Raw genomic sequence first — 24,875 nt, 5'->3', positions numbered from 1 at the left:
GTATTGATGATAGTATTGCGGTAGCTTCAGGAAGGAAGTGTCTGAAATGTTTTCGATATTACTGATTACTATTGGTATCACTGTCGTTTACATTAAAACAGTTTAGTAACATTTGCTATTGCCAGTGCTATCGACAGCTTCGTAGTTGTTAGCTAGCGATATTGCCAAAAGCTTTGCGATAACTAACCATCAGTGACATTCAGTTATTGCTTTTTTACAAGTTTTTTTTTTTCAGATTAGAACGGACATTTCCCATTGCTGTGAAAATAGTAAATAAGCCTGTCGCTTACAGGCACTCAAAACTAAATATGTTACACGAGACCAACAAAGTTAGTTTTATTTCTCTATTTTCGAATCTAAAACTGGAATTAGGATTTGGTGCAGCGCGAACGTACCCATTTATAGCGGCTCTTTTCCCTTGTAAGTAAACAGTTATACGTCCAACTTAATGTCACCTGGCTTGCTCTGCACTCTTCACTGTTAGAAATTACACACATGCAGAGGCTGGGAGCATGAGTTCTGCTTATACCGAAGTTCCAAGAGCGCAGAAGTATACCTCATAGCCACATCAGCGACTAAAAAAAATTAAATTATGGGGTTTTACGTGCTAAAACCACTATCTGGTTGTGAGGCACGGCGTAGTGGGGGACTCCGGAAATTTTTACCACCTGGGGTTCTGTAACATGCACCTAAATTTAAGTGCACGGGTGTTTTGGCACTTCGCGCCCATAGAAATGTGCCGCCGTGGCCGGGATCGGCGACTGAGGCTGTGTAGTTTTAGCTCGCTCTCCAGCATTCTATACATTTGCTGTTGCTTGCGTATGGTTCTTGGTTGTTTGCATGCGGTGTTCCCAAAACTCCACTTTACGCGTACCACGAAGCAACTCCTTAGGTGTTTAACTCCAGGCACTGATGAAACATGTCGCGTGACCTTACACTAACGGCGCGGAAAACTATTTACCATGTGAAAACTCCATGGCCATGACACGCACAGATATCCATCGGGAGCCATCAGTAGAGACTTTTAGCGTGTCCGGTATTCGGGCAAGCGCGGGCGGTTTTCCGGTTTAGGGGGGGCGTCAACGTGAGCGGCCAGATTGGTGGCGCCAGCTGGTGGCGCAAAGTTCAACCACACAAACACAGAGCTAATTACTATATTCTGTTTAGCTGCTGGCGTAAATTTTCGACAGTGGCGTAATCGTCTTCACAATTACGCAGCTGCCAAAACTTAGCACGAGTGGCGAAGCAGGATATGGTGAGTTACAGCAGTTTTAGCTATGCGTTTGTCTGGTTGCGCTCTACAAAACCAGGCGGCTTCACCGCTCCGGCCGCTCACGTTTACGCCCCGACCATCCGGCAATCCGCCCAAACCGCTCCCGTTTACCGGAATAGCGTACAAGCTAAAAGTCTCTAGTGACGCGTGCGCTGCGAGAACGCAGGCCTCTTGTCTTGCACGCCACGTCGGGGATGGTTCAGAGCGTGTATATTCATGGGAGGAACGTGGCAGAGAAGAAAGGAGACGCGAGAAACTCATTTGACCTTTGCACCGCGTCGATTGTGCACAATACCTATTGGAGAAAAGGTGACGTGAGAAAGGAAGGAAACGCTACTACTAGGCACGATAGCGGTTAAGGGAAAACGGGACAAAGTTAAGCTTCAAGGTACGGTACGGTTCCTGAAAAATAAATACCGTGCAAATATGTCAAGCGGACAACTTACGCGGAGACTGCAGAAGCAGAGCCGCTATAGTTAAAGTGGACCGCAGGGTCTAGGCGACATACGGAAGCGGTCGCACGTCGAATCAACGCTCCTGTGCCCCCGCGGTAGCTTTGCGGCTATGTCATTGCTCGAGGTGGCGGATTTGATCCCGACCGCGGCAGCCTCATTTCGACAGGGACGAAATAAAAAAAACGCTCATGTACTTAGATTTAGGGACACGTGAAGGTGGTGTCAAAATGGTGTCAAAATTAAACCGGAGTCCACCACTACGGCGTGCCTCATAATCCGATTGTGGTTTTGCCACGTAGAGCCGCATAATTCAATTAAAGTTTACTACTTCGCCTACTATGCGATCTGCCATGCGAGGCAATGAGAATGCTCAACCCTATCATAGGTTATCAAATATGGCGCACAACAATGCCTCAAGCAAACGAAACACCTCTCCCTGCGTGTTCTGTGTACTAGCAGACAAACGGCAGTGGTGCATGCAAGGTATCCTTTGAGATCAATTCAGCACTGTCGTGTTCGACTGAGCGTTGAGCAAATTAAACATTCACCGTTAACATCACTGCTAATTTTCGTCAATCAAAGCAAACAGCACAGAAAGGTTTGCATACATCGATTCCCACAGTGCGTGGCATCTGCGTAAATTTTTGTATTCTCGCCGTCTATAGGTAGAGATTCAACTACCAATAGTTTTGCATTACTTTGAGCAAGACGAAGACGCAAGCACGATCTGCAAAGAACAAGCGTTGGTCCTGTTTAGTTCCGTGTTAATGCGCTGTGCCTTTCTAAACAGTGTAACAATGTCTGATAATAGCGGTGAGTAAGTAAAGAAGCTTTTGCTAATACTAACAATACTCGTTGAGGTTGCCCTTGTAAGGCCGTACGCGGAGCTAAACACGCGCGGTAAAAAGCGAACGCTCACGATTCCTCGTCGGTGTCATTTGCGAGGGCTGCGTTGCGATACCGCGCGCAGTCATTGCGGATGGCAAGGCCATTACTATCGAGGCTGGCTGGCCAGCTGCACCACTCGGTGCCTGGTCTGCTGCATCGCTGCCTTCAACAGGCGTCGGCTCTTCGTCGTACGATTCACCTGGGAGAAGGGAAAAAATTTCCCTGTTTGAACGCGGTTAAACCAAGTTTGTCGAGCGATAGCACGGTCTTGCTTTCTTTGGGAAAGGACAGAAACCCTGCTCAGCGCCGTCAAACACTACCGCCCCTGCAATTGCACCACGAGACAACACACAGACGCTGCCCGGCATGGCAGCAGCAGCGAGCGAATTGACCTTCATTCTACGTCTCGCTTTAACGCGAACTAAGCGGCGAAAGCACAGCGCATCCGAAGCTATCAGCACTCGTGCACGTTGTCCAAATCGCAGATTTTATTGACGATATGGGGGTGCACGTGGCGCACGCAGCACCCACCGGTAGTGGCAGGCTAAATCCCAGTTTGGCCATGGTTGAGCTTGAACATCAGATTTATAGAACCGGGCATTTTCTGGGTTTCTACCTGGAGTAGTAGACCTATCGCTCTAGAAAGGCAGTTTCGTCAGAAGGCGAAGCATTGAAAGCAATGAGAAGCTATAGCGTCGCGCTCGAGCTCCTTGCATGGCGTTTAAGCAATACGCGGAGGCTACGGGGAGAACGCTGAACGCGACGCAACTGCTACTGTGGAGCAGAAACAGCCCCCTGGCCTCCAGGCGTCTCACAACACGGGCGCGATCTGCGGCAGCGTTAGAGATGTCGTAACTTGGTGGTGAACGAGATGAGATTGAGGGAAATTGTGGGAATATGTCAGGGTTAAAAGTGATTAAGGGTGTAAATCTGTCTATAACACACCCTTGCAGCCTTTCTACGTGTAAGCGTGTGGGTTATAGATTGACTTACACCCTTGTTCACTATGAATAGTTACGTAGGGCTTCATCGCGCAAAACTATTTGAGGCTATGATGCGCCAACTACAAGGTTAGATATTGCAGTCAGCTGCAGAGCAACCAAATGATTGTCACAGTTCAAGAAACCCGTTGCCTCTAAATAATTAAAAACTTCGCTAAGCAATACAAGTGCGTTTTCGTGAAAGTACTTGTCTTTATCTCTCCAGCGCTGGATATATATTACCAGAATGTTATTCACAGTTAGCGGTTGGTGGCACGCATTACACACCGGTCTTTCTTCGGAGTAAAGTGTGTGTCCACAATGCACCGCCATTAATGCACAGAGTTATCTGCTCTTCTCATTTCCTGGAATACCGATGTGACTTTGGAACCAGCAGAAACGAATTACTTTGCTTTTAATGGTGTAAATTATCCTACGGTTATCCAATAAAAGGATACACTTAAAAATAATGTTAGTGGGTATGTGGTAAATGAACGCGTTTACTTAGATTGCTATGTATTTTACTACTGTCTTCCTACTTCAGTGCTAGCCAGCGGCTAGTAAAGTACTAAGTGTTGCCTTTACTAGCCAGACAGGCTTCTTATCAGCCATTACTGAGGAACTTCTAAGCTGCGACACCCTCGTCTGGCCGTGGTATATTACGCTGTGACTGGGACATTCTTATGGAAAACTTCGACAAACTGTAGTGTTGGTCATTAGGTTGTTCTAACACTTATGTGAGACATCTTAGCGCACATATACGCAGACAGTAGGATTGACAAGTTTAGGTAGAAAGCGTTGATTATTTATCCAAAAACATATGTGCAACATTTGCTTCCCCAAACCAGGGCTATAGATACGCTTCAAGTTTGTCGTAGACTACTTGTCGCGTGGCACCTTTGTCGTTCTGTGTATGTGTTCTTGCGTTTATGTGTCGTGTTCGTTCTGTGTCGCGTTCGTTGTCGTTCTGTGTATGTGTTCTTGCTTTGAAATTCAGTTCTGTGAATTAGATGGCAGGGAGGGATGTAGATGGAAGTGATTGTGACCAGCTTATTGAACAGCAACGTTCGGTCAGAGATTGCCTGAAAGGGCGTTCACAGTTGCAATGCTGGCAAGCAACACCTTTATTAATTATTATGGCCACACTGCCCAACGAAGCGAGAACGTCGTCGCGGTCTTTCCAAAAAATGGCATGTAGTCTAAGAAAGTTTGTGTAGATTTTCGGTGTGTTTCCTGAACACACAGCACCTTTGGACTGAGTTTAAATGCAGAGTTCCTTAACATAATCTAGGTTACGAGGGAGTCTTCACTGGGAGTTCCACTGCAACATTTGTTTGTCCGTACTGCAGAAGGTGTTTGCGCTCTCCATCTATTGTGAGAAGATAACGTACAAAGATCTTTTCGGGCCCTCTGATGCGGGGGCTCTCTCTCTTGGAGCGATAGAGAGCTTCTGCCGCTGCTTAGGTGTTGACGGTGACATTTGACTGAGAGTCACGCCCATCGCCTCTGTCGCAGCGCTGGGCAGGGGCTCTTGCAAGAGGGGCGCTTGGCGCGCAGGCCTCGTCTCGATAGACGAGACGCTTCTGTCTTCATCGATGGCATTCGACACCACATTGGCGTCGTTGTGCTTCAGTGGTGCATTATTCTTGGCTCGGATTTTCTTTCCTCTTTCGCTCATTTCCTGTCATGACCACACCATTAACCTTACGGACACAAAGCCATTGCTCGCTTTGGAGCGCTTGTGGCTCAGTGTGGTGGTAGTTGGCTGTGTTATCACCCCTGGCCAAAAAGAAGTTCTCACCGTCTTATCTCTTTCGATAATCGAAGGTGATTTCGTCATTACGCCTTAAGCCCAATGCGTTTTTCGGGACATTGCCCTCGCCTCCTGCCTCGTCCGCTTTCCGCGTGTTCGTGTCCTTCTTGCAGTCTCCAACACAGCCAGCGAACACTTGCTGCTGCCAATAGGTTTCACCACTGCCTGTGTTGCCGACGCTATGCCAACATCGGTCGCGGCAGTTTCTCCTGCGTCTTCCCCCGCCGCTTCCACTGTTTCAGAGTCCTCTGCCGTTCTACGCGCTGCCATCAGCTAGGATATTGCTTTATGCCCAATCCGACACACTTCTTGCAATACTGATGACACACAACGGCTCCTTCGATCTTCATCCACGAGCTTTTGGGCAAACTTCTCTCGTCGCACACCGACGGACGGACTGATGCCGTGTTATTCGTCGTGGCCCCTACCGTGTTCCATCGTCCGAATAGGAGGTCATTGAGGATAACGTTTCCAAGCTCGCACGCAACATTGCACGACCTTCCGTGAGTCCTTCATCTTCTCCCATTGTCCTCTTTAAAAAAAAGACAATTCTGTATGTTTTTGCGTAGATTATAGGTCAATCAAGAAGATCTCTCGCAAAGATAACGTTCTCGACACGTTGCAAGCCACTGAATACTGTTACTCTACGCTGTTACGCTGTTACGCTGAATACACGAGCCACTCAGCATGCAGAGCGAAGCTCGTGCGCTCTCACCCAAGCTGACCACGGCGAGGACGGCGACAACGCAGCCCAGGAAGACAAAAACCGCGCATACGACGGCGATGAAGGAAGAAATCTCGGCTGTTCGCTGCCCCCTGCGTGTTGTAAGTGTAAGTGGAGGGTGTGAAACGCCATCTTTTCAAGAGGACGTTGCTTAAAAAGTCCACGTGACCAGTAACTTCGTATCTAATAACGCCCTACTGATTATTGGGAACACGAACTTTATATGCAGTCCCTTATCATTGTGTCAATTCTTGGTACAAGGGCGTTGTTGGACATGCGATATATTTTTTTTTCGATCGAGCAGGTGCTGAAGCGAGAACTGTGAATTGGTGTAGGGGAGACTAAGCATTTATAAGCTCGTATGAAATTGAGTTGTTTGAACGCTGTAAACACAGTGCCTGTTGTATGCGCTTTCGAAGTATTTGGAAGATCTGGACTTTGCCATAACTACAGAACCGGCGTTTATGCGATGCTCACAAATTTGGCGTGAGAAGTTAGAAGTTTGCTTATGTTGTAGCGCATAAACATGCAAACTTGATATCAACGCTCTTGGAGCGGTTTATATTTAGAGGTGTAGTAAAAAGCTGTAGACAAGTAAACTAGCAATTCAACTTCGAATTATGTGCCCATTAGCCTCCTGCATTAAATTTCCTGCAAACAAAAGGAATTTCACTGAATGCACGAACAGTTCCCGAAAAGAAGAAAAAAAAACATTCCCCGCGTATTTTAACGGAAAAGTGAATTGCGCCTTTACATCGATAATGTCGCGAACGCTTCAATGCACAACAAATTTGCATTCGGTTAAAATTGGATTCAATCGTTTACGGGATTAATACACCGATCGCCTGGCAGCCTGTGGCTCCTAACCAGGTAGATAGATCTATAAAAGTTGATGGCGTACTTACTCCGTTGCGCCTTCGTATGAAAGAAGAAAGTGTACTTGTAAATATGATGTCATAATACTAACTATAGCGCTCATCAAAGCTGAATAAGAGGAATCGCTGAGCATGTACTTACTGTCTTCGGAGTCAGAGGGATCTGCGAAAAAAAGGAATACTATCTTCGCCACAACAATCACGTGCCATCATGCACACCGAATAACAGGTCTAGTCAATGGCGTGATTGAGCCTGGTGTTGATATCGCGGCCTAGACTCCTTATCGCAGTCATATAGCGATCCGTCCAATGACACTGCCAGGCAGGCTTGAGCAGAGCCGTGAAGAAAAAAAAATGAGTGGCGATATTTGCGGTAAATGCGAGAGAAATGCGATAACATTACGTCACACATCTTTCAGGTTCCGGATCCCTATTTTAAAGCGCGTTCACCACATTGAAAAGTGCTGTTCAGTAGCTCAAGGACTCGGGTTCTGCCTTTTCAAGGAGCGAAGTGTAACTGGGCGAGCTACCGCCAGTTGCACTTCGTCCTTGAGGAGGCAGCACCTATGCCCTTGAGCTACTGAACAGCACTTTTCAATGTGGTGAACGCGTTGTGTATATATATATATATATATATATATATATATATATATAATATAATATGTGTGTGTGTGTGTGTGTGTGTGTGTGTGTGTGTGTGTGTGTGTGTGTGTGTGTGTGTGTGTGTGTGTGTAAGACAGAGACTACGAACCTTTTGGAAGACGTATTTGCTTAACGTTTTCGTCTGGTGGACCAGCCTCTGACGAAGGCTGGCCGACCAGCCAAAAACGTTAATACGCCTTTCAGAAGCTTCGTCGTCTCCTCCCTACATATGTTATGTGTCGGGTCCTGCGTGCTGAACTTCCGAGAAGTAATATATATATATATATATATATATATATATATATATATATATATATATATATATATATATATATATACGCATTAGAAATACGTCAGTCAATGAGCCTAAAATCTTGGTGAATAGATGACGAGTCGCAAAGTGTAGGGAAGGGAACTCACGGCCCCGGAATGGCAGCACCTGGTAAGGGCCTGCAAAAGCAAAATTAAAAAAAAAAAGTTTTTTTTCTTTCCGGAAATATCTTTTCGTCGTTCACATGATGGTAGAAAGGCCAATGTTGCAAAGTTCCCAAAAGACGAGGAACACGTAGGAATATCGTCATTTAGGCACAAGCAAGGGCAGCGCACTGTACACACGACAACATATTTAGAGCGCACACAGTATGGGTAAATAACATTTTTTTTTAGAAAAGAAAAAGCGTGGGGGGGAGAGAAATAGAGGGGAATGAAATCGAACGCTGCCGGATACGGCCCAAGAAAAAGCAAATACGCGAACATGCACAGCGTGCACCGTACTGAAGGAATAACACGCGTCTATTTAGGGTTACAGAATGCACGTGGGTGTAATCATGCTTTCAAAATGCTGGCAACCTTGCCGAAATCACATTTTCGTTTAGTGGTGAGAGCGCTGCGTCCTCGCCCTCTCTGCACATTGGTTATCACGAATTCATTCCAACTCGCCCATCTTGCGCATTTTGGCTAGCACATTTTGGCTAGCACAGTTAGATCATCGTTCACATCACATTTACTGACCGGATTCGTAGCGGGCACGATATGAGCCTCTCAATTAACTGAACGTATGGGGTGTTGTCTTCAAAGCTTTCCTGTAGATTTTGACTATGCGAGTAACTACACCCTTGGAGCCTCTTTAACGCCACAGCGTTAACAGTCCCGTGACGCAGAAAATCCGGCCACGCATTTAGAACCACGGATACCCAACCACATAGGCCCTCCATGTGGCGCAAGGAAGTTACTGAACTAATTGAATTTCTCAAGGCAAGATAAGTATAAAAATCGTGAAGTACGACTTAAACACAACCCACAGACGTGATAGCGTCCGATTATAACTTCAGCGGAACAATTATATACTGACCTCTATAGCACCCAATGCACCCACGATACCTCCATTGGAACTAGTAATGAACAGGTTACAGAGGCTCCTTCTATAACTAGCGCTGAAGTTAAAAGGGCCTTAGAAGACATGAAATGGGGGAAAGCAGCTGGAGAAGATGGACTACCAGTCGATGTAATCAAAGATGGTAGAGACATAATGCTTGAAAAGCTGCCGGCTCTATATACGAAGTGCCAATCGAGTGGAAGTGTCGCAGAGAACTGGAAGAATGCAAACATTATATACCAACCCATGAAAAGGGAGTCGTTAAGGAATTGAAAAATGATAGGCCCACCAGATACTCACAGTATTATATAAAATATTCACCAAAATAATATCCAATAGAATAAGGGCAACACTGGACTTTAGTCAACCAATGGAACATGCTATCTTAAGGAAGGGATACTCTACAATGGATCACATCCATGTCATTAATCAGGTAGTCAAGAAATACGCAGAATACAATAAGCCTCTCTATATGGCTTTCCTAGATTACGAAAAGGCACTTTATTTACTAGAGATACCAGCAGTCATAGAGGCATCGCGTAATCAAGGAGTACAGACCGCTTACGTAATTACCTTGGAGAATATCGATGGAGAGTCCACAGCTATCTTAATTCTACACACAATAAAAGTAGAAAGATACCTATAAAGAAACGGGTCAGACAGGAAGACAATCTCTCTAGTGCTATTCACTGCGTGCTTGGAAGAAGTATTCAAGCTATTAAACTCGAAAGGCTTAGGAGCAAGGACAGACGGCGAAAACCTCAACAACTTTCGGTTTGCCGATGGCATTGTTCTATTCAGCAACAATGCAGACGAGTTACAACAAATGATTGACGACCTTAACAGGGAGGGTGTAAGAGTGGGGCTGAAGATTAATATGCAGAAGACAAAGATAATGATGAATACATTGGCAAGGGAACAAGAGTTCAAGATCGCCAGTCAGCCTCTAGTGTCTGTGAAGGAGTACGTTTACCTAAGTCAAGTAATCACAAGGAACCCTGATCATGACAAGGAAATTCATAGAATAATAAAAATTGGTTGGATCACATTCGGCAGGCACTATCAGCTCCTGACTGGAAGCTTAGCATTATCATTGAAAATGAAGGTATAGAATTAGTGCATATTACCGGTGCTAACATATGGGGCAGAGACTTCGAGATTGACGAGGAAGCTTAAGACCCAGTTAAGGACCGCGCAAAGACCGATGGAACGAAGAATGCTACGCATACCGTTAAGAGACAGAAAGAGAGCGGTTTGGATCAGAGAGCAAACGGCTGTAGCCGATAATCTAATTGACAGTGGGAGAAAAAAATGGAGCTGGGTAGGTCATGTAATGCACAGGTTAGATAACCGTTCGACCATTAGGGTTACAGAATGGGTACCAAGGGAAAGCAGTCCAGGACGGCAGGAGACTAGGTGGATAGATGAAATTAAGAAATTTGCAGGCGCTAGTTGGAATTCTTTCGGCGCAGGACAGGGATAATTGGAAAACGCAGGGTTAGACCTTCGACCTGCAGTGGACACAAAATGGGATGATGATGAGCGCGCTGCAAATGTATTTTTTTTGTCCCACAGCTATCATAATCATTCATCTCGAGCGCCTTTCGTGTCTAAGGCTGTTATTCTGGTATCTTCAGTTGTAGAATGGCATGGGTGCGTCAGCGTAGCGTGCCGGACAAGCTGAGTGTTAATTCAAGAAAGCAACTGTAGTCAAGGTATATGACTATTAGACTTTCGGGAAACATAAAACCAATAGGGTTTATTTGTCTTTCCGGGGCATACCAAAACTGACAGTCACTTAAGTGTCATTACGTGATTTCAAAGCGAAAGCGTTACTTTTCGAATTAATTGGTTACGTCCGTAATACGTTCCTTCAAACATGTGACGTATCCTTCACAACTCTAGCTTAATCTACCTTACTGTAGTTTGCACCAGCTTTAATCCACTTTGATTCACCTGCATTCATTTTACTTCACCTTAATTCACTTTTCTACACTCTAATTCGACTTAATTTGCATGAAGTACCCGAAATTGTTACGAATTAACGTTGTTATACTGCTTAATGTTATTAGTATTACTATTGACGTCATGCAAGACTCTGATAACGTCCCTGATGATGAGGATTTTTGGTACCATCGCTCGATCATGCTGGATTTTGTGCGTCGTGGGACATATAATGCTCTCGCATTATTACCAGCCTTGAAAAGTTGGTTCGATTATTGCATACTTACTTCTTAGTGACATGGTGGAGTGAAATAAATCCGGCAATAGCTTGTCCACTGGAAAACATTGAATAAAACAGTGCACAAATGCTAGTATCACTAACAGGAAACTAAAGTTAATGTTACGTTCATTTTACGCTTAATATGTATACCTGATGCTTCATTAATTCGCTCACACGAATAGCGTTGCCGGTCTGACTGCCAGGTTGACCACTCGAACCCGGGTCCGCTGGTTGTCCCGGGTTCGAGTCCCGTACCAGGACGAATTTTTGGTCGATTGCGAGGTTTTTCTTTCTAGGAACCCGTATGGGTTTCCGTTGTAGCAATTGCTACCAACGAGTGGGTGTCTGATTTGCCCCTTTATTAATGCGCCGACCTTGCTCACAATCCTACCATCGGCTGTTTAAAAAGCTGGCTGTGAGCGAAGTCATCTCTGCGTCACGTGAGATTTACTACCTCTACGTGGCGCATCGCTAGCCTCATCGTCCTGTGCCTGGATCAGTGCCTTTCCTTATATGTCCGGAAGTGTGACGTTACTCGTGTGACTAGAACCGTGGCCTGTTCGTCATGCCATTTGTCTATTTTGTTTTTACCTTTGTGTGTCCCTGCGACTATTTGTTCCTTGCAACTGTTTGTATGTTGTGTCTTCGACTCTATTGTGCTCTCGTGAAACATTAGAAATAAAAACTCTTTCTTACCAACTTAATATCTGATACAGGTTCTGTTTCGACTCAAGATATTAAACTTATTTTTGGATCTTGGCAGAACAACGAGTTCTAGCGTGTAATTAGGTACTTAAACATAACCCTGTCACCAACCCTTTCCTGGAATGCGCATGCGAGTAACGTAATTTCCTCAGCGAACAAGACCCTATGGTTGATAATGCGTCACCTTCGTCATGCTCCACAGCACGTCGAACTGCTCGCGTACAAATCCTTTGTGCGACCACAACTAGAATATGCTGCCGCCACCTGAAACCCTCATCACAGATGTATAATTAATGCACACGAATCATTTCAGGTCCGTGCGACTACATTAATCCATTCTTCGAATTCATGTAACATCAGCCTTTAACTCTTAAGGCAGAACGTAGCTTGACAGGTCTAGCTTTTCGTGAACGCATGGTCACATTTCCTAGTTACCACAAATTCTTTTACTGCTCGCTAAGCCGACTACCTTACATCACGTCATCATCTTCACGCATGTCACAGCACACTAGCCATCAACTGCGAGTTCCTCGTCCTCGCACACGAACTGTCACATTCAAAGCCTAAATTTTCCCCACGGCTGCCTGAGACTGGAACGACCTACCCCGCAATGCTGCTAGCATCACATCTCATTAAAATTTTCTGGAAACTGTTCAAACTTGTATTTCACTGCAACAACTGCCTTTTCTTGTGCATACATGTTAACCAGCCGTTATGTAATAGACAGAACGGGGTCCTTAAGGTAAGAAAATGAAATGAAATAAGTCGCTGCATATTGATGGCCGTTGTTTCGACCATGCCTATACATGACTGATGCCTTTGCCATGGCTTGGTAAGTCACTGTGCAATGATATAGTGGAGTGCGTCGGATAAAAAACTAAAGAAACGCTTGGCTGCCTCAACACAAAAAGAAAATGGTCGCGAAACGACACTATGAAACGGGACTTACCTGGAGGGGAAATTTCGTCGTCATCTGTAACTGAAAGTCACAAAACACAAACGTTAACTAGAAACAGGAACATGCGGAATCCAAGACGCACGGCAAGAAGGAGGCACAGACACAGTTGCCGGACTTACAAGTGCGGTTACTGTGTCCGGCGACAGTGCGTGTCCGGCGACAGTGTGTGTGTGCCTCCTTCGGGTTTTGCGTCTTGGATTTGGCTGGTTCCTTTTCGGCTTAAAACACTAACCAACTAGCCCAGCAATTGATGCTTCTAAAGAAACACGTTCTAGCTAAAATAAATTAAAGAAAAAAAGAACTCGAAATCAAAACATAAGAAAGGAGACGAGCCTTGTTCTGCAGCCTTGTTCTCGTGCTCGACTTTTGGCTGTGAACTCGGAACAACTAGCCCACAGTCCAATTTACTGACATAAACGGTAGACGGTTGCTTTGTTTAATGTAGTATATATGTCGTTTTCATTTTTCTGGAAGTGTACCTTCGTGTTATCTGCTGTTTATTCCCTATTGATGAACACATGGCCAACAATACGATACGCCTTCAAATCTCGAGTATTTCTCCTCGCAGAACGGCAAGAACCTGGCTTGCAGGAACATTCAATAGCGCAGAGAGATAACTAATTTTCTTTGGCTGGCTGCGGCAGTCCGCAGCTCACAGACGAAACCCCGCATAGGTGCTTCTAAGAGTGAACTTTGCGCATGACAGCTCGGTGATAGGCAACGCGCGGGTAATGGGCAGGTAGTAGAACATTTTTTTTTTATACTTACCGTATTCCTTCCAGGCTGCAAGAACAACGATATAAATTTTCGAAACATGTTTTTTCAGTCAATTGAAGAATCTATGTTCGGGAGCGTAACGGAGCCAGAAATATAACGAGGACTTTCGCCGCCCGCTTTCAAGAAGGGCGGCACCGCGCAAGCCCAAAAGTATTCGAAGCTTACGCTTATACATCGTTAAAATTACTACGTAAAGAAGTGCAAGTCACTTTCTCGGGATCTGTGACAGCACGCGAGCATCTCATGGACAGCACGAGCAGGCGAGTTCCACGAGGCGACCACAACTACGAGTACGGCCGATCGATGCCTCATTCAATTGTCGCCGCACCACAACGCAAGCGCAACGAAGGACCCAGATTGCAGAGCCGGTAGTAGTACGCTGGGATGCTGGCGGGCAGGCACGGTGAATCCGTGTGATCCAGTCATGTGGCGCGCCGAGGGGATGGCTGCTTGCCTATACGTTTGAACCCTTGCCGGAACGTTGTGCTGAGTTGGTGCGATTTCAAGGGTTATTTTACATACACCGGGTGTTTCAGCGAACACATTCCAAAAATTTTTAAAGACTGCCTTTGGCAGACAGCACAATTCCCGTTCATCGGCTGCTCTGCTTGAAGAGGCGGAGATTACTTGCACACGCAAAAAAAAAATGGAAATGCACAATTGACTAATGAACCAAAATTCAGTAATTCTCTTTTTGACTAATTACCTTGTGGCAGGTATTGTAACTTACAAATTCTAGCCGGGGAGTTCGCAAGGCGTATACACTTGGGACGAACTCTCAGGATGACACCTGCTTCAAGGTAAGAATTCTTGCGGAAACTTTGCGGAACAATGCATCGGCGTTCCAGTTACTTTTGCGCTTCAATGCATAAAACGACGTTTTGTTAAGTAAGTGGGGACAACAGTGCATTTTTTTATTCAAGTTTGACGGCGCATCCCTCGTAAATGTTGTCATCGACAAATTCTTTTGAAGTGGATATGCCTTGCTGTCTCATCCACTAGAATTTGTAAATTGCGGCATCTGCGACAATGCAATTAGTTTAAAAGGTTAATAAGTGGATTTTTGGTAATTAGTGAATTATGCGTTTCAATTTTTTCGTGTAAGTAATGCCCTCCTCTTCGAGTAGACGAGCTCAGGGACTGGAGTCGTGCTACCTGCCAAAGGCAAATAAAAAAAAAATTAGGTGTTGACTGAAAGACCCTGTATATTTTTTTGTTGTTGTTGCGACGAGGTCTTTAGCTCGTGATGAGTAATAGAAATGAGGTGCTCAGCCTCTTCGACATTTTACACGCACTGAACCTGAGTAGGCGGCGAAAGTCATGTGCCCTGCCGGCGTTACCTTGACACGCTATTGTTAGCAATTCGAGGGGTGTGAACAAATATTACCACGGTCAAGAGTGCAGGTTCCCTTTGAGCACAGTGAACTTAAGCGTAATATATTTTTCGATTTCGGACAATGCGAGGGAGCTGGGACGTGACACTGTGGCCAGCGGCAACGGCTGCAGCTTCGCTTCCTACTGTGGAAGCTCACCAGCAGCATCGAGTCGGATCAAAACACAGCCCTTAGCCCTGAATTGGAGGCTAGCGCTCAATTTCTTTAGCCACGCACGCCAAGCGGAATAAATAATTCTGGCTCCAGTAAAACTCACCGTGGCTGCGCCCCGACTGTGAGCTCCTGGCCGCCCCTGCACCAGCGGAGGAGCCTCGCCGTGAAGTCGCCGGTGTCGATGCTGAAGGAAAGATCATAGCGCCATATCGAGTTCAGAGTTCATTTTCGCACAGCAGGTTGAGCACTTATACTACACGCTCGGTAAGGAAGACGGAATAAAGTATGCTTCGAAGCAGTTTGCCGAGTTCTTATCTACCGCACACATACCGACACCGCATGTATAGACAACTCGAATTGGCGCTTATGAGCCACACAATAACTGAGCCCCGCCTGGACCGTGGTCAAAAGACGATCTCCTAGTAAAAGATGAAAAACTAAAATAACCTACGGTCATCCAACAACGACCAAGGTACGGCTTGTGAGTGGTACTTACTATAGTCTAAGAAATTGATTTACATGGAAGTGTTAATATTGTTTCTTGTTTAACATTACCTTTTTCTTACTTGTAGGTGTCTCCTAACTGCGTTCCTTTCGACAAAGTGGTAGGGAAAAATCATGTTAATTATAAAGACAGCGCATGGACAGCCTGCGTGATGAGCACAGTATAAGCAGAAGCACTGCAGATATGTGTCAACTCAAGCGCAGCAGACCGCTCATAAAAAAAATTTCCGGCATATCCCACGCCTTGTTGGAACCGATGTTATGCGAGGCAGTGTGGGGGAGGAGCCTAACAAGTTAACGAAACGACAGTGAGAGCATCAAGACCTAGGCGGCTGTTTCATGATCTACATGACGCCTATGTCATGACCTATCATTTGTGTTCGTGACACACTCTTGTCCTACTATGCCAATTTTGGTACATACCAAGCTAACGAAACGCCCATGAGAGCACCAAGACGTAGGCGGCTAATAGACAGACAGACAGACAGACAGACAGACAGACAGACAGACAGACAGACAGACAGACAGACAGACAGACAGACAGACAGACAGACAGACAGACAGACAGACAGACAGACAGATAGATAGATAGATAGATAGATAGATAGATAGATAGATGCTGTCAATGTGCCAAATGTTCGCCAAGAAATGCTTTGCATTTAATGTAGCAATCCAATGACACAATAAGCAGTCCCAGTTCTATGCAAACACAGAATATTTAGCTATACAGCAAGTCTTAAATACAGCATTCACTACACTATCCCCGTCGTGTTCTTTTATTGCGATCGCAATCATACGTACGCTCAAGGCGCATTCCCGCCGCCGCTATCGTACTGCCGCGCCATCTGCAGCGCATGCGCAGCTCGCACAAACATAGTCACAGGATTTTCAGAGACGCCGAGTGCGTTTGTGTAGGGCTTGTAGGGTGCGTTGGGCCCACGAACCCTACAGGCACAGTGGCGTTCCTGCTGAGCTGCCGCCTGTATGCACCGGTTCGAGCGGAAGATGTCAGGGTAACGTTACCTAACGTTTCGCTAACCCCGACGGTTGCCCGTCAGTGTCATCTCGTGCACCGTGCACCACCGACGACGCCTCCAACGCATCCGGCGGCGCTGCATTTCTGCCAGCGTTCTGAGACGCCCGGTAGCCGCCGGGGTGTTGTTCCTTCTGTCCGGCAGCAGTCACCTTGCGTGCGTCGTCACGCCGACATGCCACGTAGAACAACACCTTCTGGGAAGTTCAAGCCCAGCGCTAAAACTCGCTATCGCTGTCAGTGCTTCGTCCTTAAGGCGAAACTGCCAATTTCTTTTACCGGGCATAACTTCCTTTAGTTTTTTTTTTTCACGCATTTTCCTGGCGGTCGTACGCTGTACCGCCAATGATCAACCGCCAACGCGTGATCTCGCGAGAGCTAGTTGCGAGCCGCGTTCGTCGCCGTACGCCAACTATTACGCGCGTGCTGGCACGCGCCCGTGATTTTGGGGCGTCTGAAGGCTCGGATGCTTTGCTGGAGCGCTTGCCAAGAACAGCCCTCTTCTTCCTATGCCCTCTCCCCCTGCTCAGCTGCGGGAGAGGAGGATGGCAGTCGCCTTCGGCGCCAGCGCTCGTATCGCTGGAAAGAAGTGACGTGTCAGCTCATATCGATGGCCGCCCATACAGAAGCTACAGATCTGCTGGCTAACGGTTCTCTGTTCAACGGAATTACGCCATTAAAGAAGAAAATCTACCGAAACATCCTCGCTTTTACAAATACGTACTCCTGCACGCGCACTTTAATAAAGACAAGAACTCTGTGTGTGTCTTCGACTATTCGCTTACATTGACAAATTTCGGCGGTGTTCTCTGCACAATGATTTTTTTTTTTTTTTGCTGTCTGGGTTATAGTGCGCATGTCATTCCTCTTATCCCAGAAATACTTTGCCCTCAGTAAGTGCTTGACCCATCATTTTCTCTTTTTCCTGTCTGTACATTGCTTAGAACGCGCTGCTGCTGCTATCGCTGTCTCAGATTAGAATATGCGGTTTAGCGTGCCAAAACCGCGAGTGAGGGACCCCGGAATGATTTGTACCAACTGCGGTTCTTTAACGTGCACCTCCTAAACGTAAGTAAACGGGTGTTTTCTCATTTCGCCCCGATCAAAATGCGACCGCCGTGACGGGGATTCGATTCCGCGACCTCGCACTCAGCAGCCCAACACCTTAGCCACTAAGAAACCACGGCGTGTCATGGCTGTTTTCGAACACACACATGCACACGCATAGAGAGAAAAGGGCAAAACCGACGTAGACAATGTTACAAAGTCGATCACACATTCTCTTCCAGTCACAACTTCGTCCCAGAAATGTTATGATGACTGCCGTATACATGCTTGTGAATGCCGTCATAAGCCCATTACATGAGCAGGAAAAACGCACCTTCCTCACAGCGGCAGAAAATGAGGCTCTAGTGTTTTGATCGGGTGTGCTACAAGCGCTTTCAGGTGTATGTTTCGTCCGGAAATTGAACTCGCCTCGGAAGACGCTTGACGCAAAAAACAACTTGATTCGTCTGGCCAACTGTTCCGAGGTTAGCAGTGATATTTTTGTTATAGGGTGCAAAATATATATAAAAAACGTAAAATGTCTGTGTGTGTAAGGGGGATATAGTGCGAAGCGATCTCACAAAACTAAGCAATATCTATCCCTCTCCGGCTTATCTACAAACAATACTCGTCATATATCTTGCGTGCTTTCCTTTCTGTCAAGGAGCGCAGACCAAAAACATTTGCTCTCGGGCATAGAGTTTCTACATAAGAACCCTAGAGGGAAATGTGGCGCTAGTATCTACGAGGGCTCTCCTGAGCGTTGGCTCAACCTGCATGGGAATGATGGGAAGTGCAGGCTTCAGATTAACTTTGATCTTTAGACTAGCGGCGTTTGCTTGCGGCGCCGTAAACGAAGCTATACTCAAATATTATCGCATAAAATCTAATTTTATCTCTGCAGTATCTTATATAATGCATAACAAATTACATAACAAATTACATAAGCTTTGTATGACTGAGATTGAAGCACGGTTTGCCACCAGGGCACACAAGGGTATGCATTCTTCTGCAATTATGTTGCCGGTTTAGCGCCAGAGAAGAATTATTACTTTATTTTCACAACAGCAATAACAACCATCAATGTACTTATGTAAAAATACTCATCAATATTTATGGAAATAAACATTTTATACTGTGAGAAAGTGTTGTGCGTTTGAGAGGAATGCCACAAGTACCGTCTGCTACAACACCTGCTCGTTGGGAATGCGACATTTTTCTCGCTGACCACAGGCACTTGCGAACTCTCTCGCTCGTTCGAAAGGCTGCGTCGGCTGTCACAATTGCTGAACGTCTTCAAGTCCTTTTAAGCACACCCGCTAGGGCGCTTGTGGCCTCCTACGAGTATGAAGCAGCCGCCAGCAGCTGTTATGGCGTGGCTTTTCACTTGCCCATTTTGCGACAGCAGACTACAGCCAGGAAGCAGCAACCTTTCCTACCACAAGTAAGTTTGTGTTTCGAAGTTCTAAAACATACTTTTCAATGCGCACATAAACGAGCAATGCGTAATGAGGCCCTCAATAAAGTTTGATTGTAAAGCCACTGGAAGTACAACTCTCTGTGTCTTGCAACAGTAGTGCCTTCCTTTTGCTCTTCTGGAGTTTCGTAAAGTACGTAACGCTGCAGCGCCAACCTAAGACACTTAAAAAACCAAGGTCAAAACGGTCAAAACACGTTCTTTCAACGTTTACGATGCCGTCGGTTTCTCGTCAGAGCTTCGATACCACACCACGACACAAAGATCGGCCCAGCCGCTGACCCAGCCGCGGATCCCCCACGCTATCGTCACTTCGACCAACAGAACAAAGGCAGATAGCTTTGCGTCGCACCGTCCCACTGCGGGTTATAGCAATGGCGCTTGAAGCGAAATCAAAACTGAAAAAAAAAAATACCTGTAGACTAGTTCGCCAGCCAACAAAATACCAATCCGTAGCCTGTACTTCCCATCATTCCCATGATGGTTGAACGATCGCAGCGCCCGGTTTCCCTCTAGTTAGTACTACGAAACTCTATGCTCTAGAGTAATGCGCAGCACCTAGGGGACCATAATCGCGCCGATCATATTCACGATCGTTTCCCCAGTAATTTATTAGAAAACGATTCCAATCGCACAATTCCAGATGTCTACATTCATGCCAGCAGAGGCGGATAAACCATGAGCGACCTAAATTCTGAGTATACGGGTCGTTAGGGAGTTCACCTAAACCACCTTAGAGCTGACTAGTACGAGCTTGCACGTCGTCTGCTCAATTTCACACGTGCGCCCGCGTTCGTTGTCGACGTCGGAGCTAGGTCGGGAGACGCGCACTTGCGTCTCCCGGCCGTGTTTCGGCGAGCGCACGTGCAGCCGCTGTGAAAACGCGTCGCCACCAGCGCCTTTGGGTGTGTTCGAACTCTGGCCCGCATCGGAGACAGTCTGCGTAGACAGCCAAGCAGACAGCTTCGAGGCCAAGTAATGAACGGAACACGTTTCGAGCCGTCTGGAAGAAGCTTCTGCGACTTGAGGCCGCCTCGCGGCGACAAAAAAAGACTGTTTAGAGAAGCACACATTCTTTCTGTATTTGAAGTATTTGCGCCTACGAAAGCATGAAAAACAAGGTTTGACTTACAATAAGGGCACGGGAAAGCATGACTACGTTTATATATATATATATATATATATTTATATATATATATATATATATATATATATATATATATATATTTATTTATTTATTAGTCACATCATCTGAAGTTAACAAAGGCTGACGCCATGGACAACCAGGGAAAATTACTTGTGTTCCCGGAACTGAAAGTGGAAGAAAAGAACTTGCCGCAGGTGGGGAATCATCTGTTGGCTTCTTATGATATGACTAATAAAAATCGGGCCCCTCGGTTCACCCCATTTCTTTTCGATTGTGTGTGTGTGTATATATATATGTATAGATATATATATATATATATATATATATATATATATATATATATATATATATATATATATATATATATATATATATATAACCGCGAGCTAAATGAAAATACGGCGTAATGCTGGGCTCTTGACTAATTTTGACCGCGTGGATTTTTTTCAACATGCTTCGAATAGAGGGCACACCTGCACTTCGCTTCCGGTGTAGTGCGGCAGGGATCGAATGCGCGACCTCTAGGTCAGCAGCGCTACGCTATAGTCATTCTGCTACCACGTCGGGTGATTATTGTTTGAGGAGAAGATATGACCCCAAGTGAGTGAAACTTAGTGAGCGGAGAAGGAAATTATTTTGCCTAATATTGCTAATAAACTATAGTGTGTTGCGAGAAAAAAAAAAGCAATGCTCTGATTATGAGTCGTGCCGTATTGGAAGAATCGAGGACCATTTCGACCACTTGGTGTTCTTCAACGCGCACACAATTCTATGTACACGGGCATTTTCCTTTTTTTTCTCTCTAGGTCCGTATCAAAATGCAGCCCCCGTGGCCAGACGAAGAGGGTATATTTACTTGCACCGAATTTTTTTTCCTTCAGTTTCGGAGCTGAACTGGCTGGAAAGCTTATAATCGCAAATATGTTCAATGTGTTCAATGTGTTCAATGCGTTCAAATATGTTCAATGTTCAATATGTGCAAATATGAATCGCAAATCGCAAACGGTTCCGAACAGATCGCACTTCAGATTTTTATTACTAACTTGAGTGCCTAATATAAGAAGGACACATAGTCAGGAAGTTAAACTTTGCGCCCTTTTCACTCTCCTTTTTTACAGGGGAACAAGGGGCCACAGAGCAGTTGCTGAATCCGCGTCATATACCAGCTTACATGTTCGTGCGTCCCGTCTTTTTCGTTTTGTTTCGGGAAAAACAGAGTCCAATGTCCTGCTATTCCTTCCACCCTGGTGCCAAATGTAGTCCTGTGCTCGAGGCAGATCGTTGGCGTGTCGTAAAGAATAAGTCGCTAATAATAGTAGCGATATTAGTAGCCGACAGAGAAAACAGACGACGTTCCTGAGAGCGACTAAAGTAATGAAACTGACTTACACATAGTGTGATGACGAAGGTTGGCGGTTGCAACAAAACACCAGGGACTTCAAGAATCAGCCGGCGTCGTAGGGAACGCTTCTTCTTTCAAAGAGGCTCGTAGCCGCGTGCTCGAGTGCGTGCGCCCGTAGTGCCGCAATGATGATTGCGAGGAAGTTCGAAACTGTGACCTATACCCACTAATGGTGATCGGCGTATAACAACATGCGATATTTGAACAGGCATTTAGAGCCTAATACATGAAACGAAGGAGACTGACTGAACAAACTTTATTGAAACCAGCAAGAGCTGGTGTCTGGGCCTAGGCCTCCCACGCGGGGACGTCGCGGTGTTGCCTCTTCGTCACCTCGAAGGCTTGCTGGGTCGCCCAGAGTTGGTCGTCAAGGTTGGAGCTACGCAGGGCAGCGTGCCATCTGGACGAGAGGGTCGTGGGGTTAGTCTCAGGGTATTGTTGTGCACAGTCCCAAAGCATGTGTGGAAGTGTGTGGCTGGCTGTGTCTTGCCGATGTGGCACGTGGGATTGGGGTAAATGTCTGGGCAGATCCAGTCTGACGACAACAGACCTCCCCCTAGGAGGCCTCAAGAGCTAGTGAATGAAAGCTGACGCAAGAAGAAAAAAGCATATGCAATGTGTCAACGACTCTATAAGAAAGACCGCGCGCAGTGCATTAGAAATATCCTTGATGAAACCGGCGGATCCAACATTGAGAATCCGGCTGCTTTCGTAGAATAATAGAAGGGTATCATGGAAGCTCCTGTTGAAGGGGACACGCTGGCAGATCCGGTGGTTCCACGCCGGGGGCGGATAGATCCAACAAGGACTATAACGGCTCAAGCCATCAGGAGCGCCCTGCCCCCTTGTGGCTCTGCTGCAGGTCCGGACGGCTTCTCAGCCAAGAAACTCCGAACGGTGCCCATGGTTCTCCTTCGGTGTCTCTTGAAACTCATCATGCTACAGAAGCGCTTGCCGCTTGTAATCTGCAATGCGAGAACGATCTTCATCCCCGAAGAGCTCGGGGCCGCCACTGCAGGAAAACATCGTCCTACAACTGTGGCGCCTGTGCTCACTCGTGTCCTGCACAAGATTTACGTGAAAAGACTGATAGCTGAAATTGAACTCGATATCCGGAAGCGACCATTCATTCCAGCCGATGGGTGTGCAGAAAACGTACTCCTGCTGAAGACAGTGATAGGCGAAGCCAGACGCAGTTTACTGCCTCTTGCCATTGCTTCGGCTGATGTCGCGAAGGCCTTCGATAGAGTGGCCCACAGTGCCCTAATAAATGACCTCACGCGGAAAGGAGTGGCAGATGATTTCTGCCAATATATAACGGATTTATACTGTCTGGCCACTACAGTGCTTGGCCAGGTGGAGCAACATTGCTGGTTCATCCAACAAGAGGAGTCCGTCAGGCTGATCCGCTGTCCCCACTATTGTTCAACTTGGTCTTCGATGAGTTCTTCGGGGCACAACAGCCTGCAGTATCATTTAGTAGTGGGGGGCTCTCTGTCACTACGATGGTATTTGCTGATGACATTATCCTGACCGCAAGTACCAAGATTGGTTAGCAACGTCAATTGGATTACCTCCATAGGTATCTAAAAGAGCGAGGATTAGAAACAAACGCTGCAAAGTCCCGAACATTGACAATTTTGCGAAGTGGCAAACACAAGAAGACAAAACTTTTAACCGACTGCACTTGCACCATTGGTGGAAATCCTATCGAGTCCGTTTCCTGCACAACCCAGTGGAAATTGGCGGCGAGGAGTTACGGAGTCGCCATCTATCGGAAGCGCCTCGCTGGCGTAGTATGAGGGATCACGTGGCGCGCTCCTCACAGGTTTTGCTGTCAGCGCTCACTGAAAACACCACGCGCGAGCTCTCCCGGACATTTCTGTAAGTACGTTCGAAACGAGAGAAGTTTCTTATTGTCTAAATAATAATCTTGGGCAAACTGAAAGCACACAATCGTTTACAGACGCTGTCGCTTTACCGAATACGTACAGTGAACGCCACTGCGCGCGGTCGCCGCGATGGAGTCTCCCAAACCGGCTTCTTGCGTGAAAGGTAGGTAAACGCTGAGAGCAAGCTATCTGAAATAAGTTCTTATAGTGTTTGTATAACTAAATGGAGCGTAATAGAATGAAGCCTCAATGCAGCGACCGACTGCGCGTCTGCATGCTTGTCCGCGCACTGTTTCGCTTTCTCCGCGCGCACTTTTTCGCACCGTGCCATGAGCTTTAGGCCGCAGAATATAAGCATTTGACAGTATACAAGCAACCATTGTTGCGTGGGCGCTATCAGAGCTGTTCAAAAATAATTTCATTGTAGAGACTTCGACGCCTACGGGGACTGTGATGTGCCGTCGCGACGATTCAATCTTTTTTTTCTTCTAAATTCTTTGACCTTTCGATACTATTTCTCGAGTTGCGTCGCACTGTATGTTTATCGGCGTTCTCAGAGTGCAATTCCCCGCTGCTCCTTTTTTGTAATCCAGTGCATTAATTCATAACACAAACATGACCATATGCCATGCTTTTTTTAAATGTGCTTCTTACCGCTGCCTTTCCTCCACTGAACTTGCCATTTGCTATATAGCATCGACAAGTTCAGAGACCAAACCGTCATGACATTAGTCGGGCAGCGGACTCGGGCGAGCGTCTCAGTGCGCGTTTTCAGAACATCGCAGACCGGGCGCCGTAGCAGAAATCTTCCTCGCGTCTGTGCTTGCTGCATATCCGAGTTGTAGCCGATGACTGTTTGCCGGTTTTATGTTTCGCGAGCCAAGCTTCACACAGCTTCTTGTCCTGTGGCTACGTATGAATAAGGCTGACACCGTGCTCCGTTGCGTGCGTCCGGCATTGCGGCACCGAGCAGTAGCCTACCATGTTGTGCGCCTTCAAAGGCAGCCTCTACCTATTGTAGTGCTTTCAAGCGTTGTAAAGGAGACACTCGAAGCGGGAAAATCTCGCCACTAAATGAGGACCGCAGCGTATGAGGGAATTTAAACTCTCGTTTTCAGCTCGCTTCGGCGCGGCCGA

The 24,875-nt window shown here is 46.3% G+C and overlaps 1 protein-coding gene across 1 annotated transcript in view; it reads right to left on the bottom strand.

Moving 5' to 3' along the window:
- The window catches only part of LOC142591495 (uncharacterized), a 73,284-nt gene extending 51,374 nt beyond the window's left edge, over positions 1-21,910 (bottom strand). The window contains exons 1-7 of the mRNA XM_075703823.1: positions 21,834-21,910; positions 15,340-15,420; positions 13,681-13,695; positions 12,904-12,933; positions 11,257-11,304; positions 8,071-8,100; positions 2,648-2,815 (exon numbers count right to left, since the gene is read on the bottom strand). Of these exons, the coding sequence (XP_075559938.1) occupies positions 2,648-2,815; positions 8,071-8,100; positions 11,257-11,304; positions 12,904-12,933; positions 13,681-13,695; positions 15,340-15,420; positions 21,834-21,837 (376 nt within the window). The 5' untranslated portion in view covers positions 21,838-21,910. The remainder of the gene's footprint in view (positions 1-2,647; positions 2,816-8,070; positions 8,101-11,256; positions 11,305-12,903; positions 12,934-13,680; positions 13,696-15,339; positions 15,421-21,833) is intronic.
- Positions 21,911-24,875: the final 2,965 nt, after the last annotated feature.

This window comes from Dermacentor variabilis, chromosome 8, assembly GCF_050947875.1.
Source record: "Dermacentor variabilis isolate Ectoservices chromosome 8, ASM5094787v1, whole genome shotgun sequence".
NCBI classification, from domain to species: domain Eukaryota; kingdom Metazoa; phylum Arthropoda; class Arachnida; order Ixodida; family Ixodidae; genus Dermacentor; species Dermacentor variabilis.
Note: the sequence above shows the minus strand (reverse complement) of the source record. Positions and strands in the feature narration are given on the sequence as shown.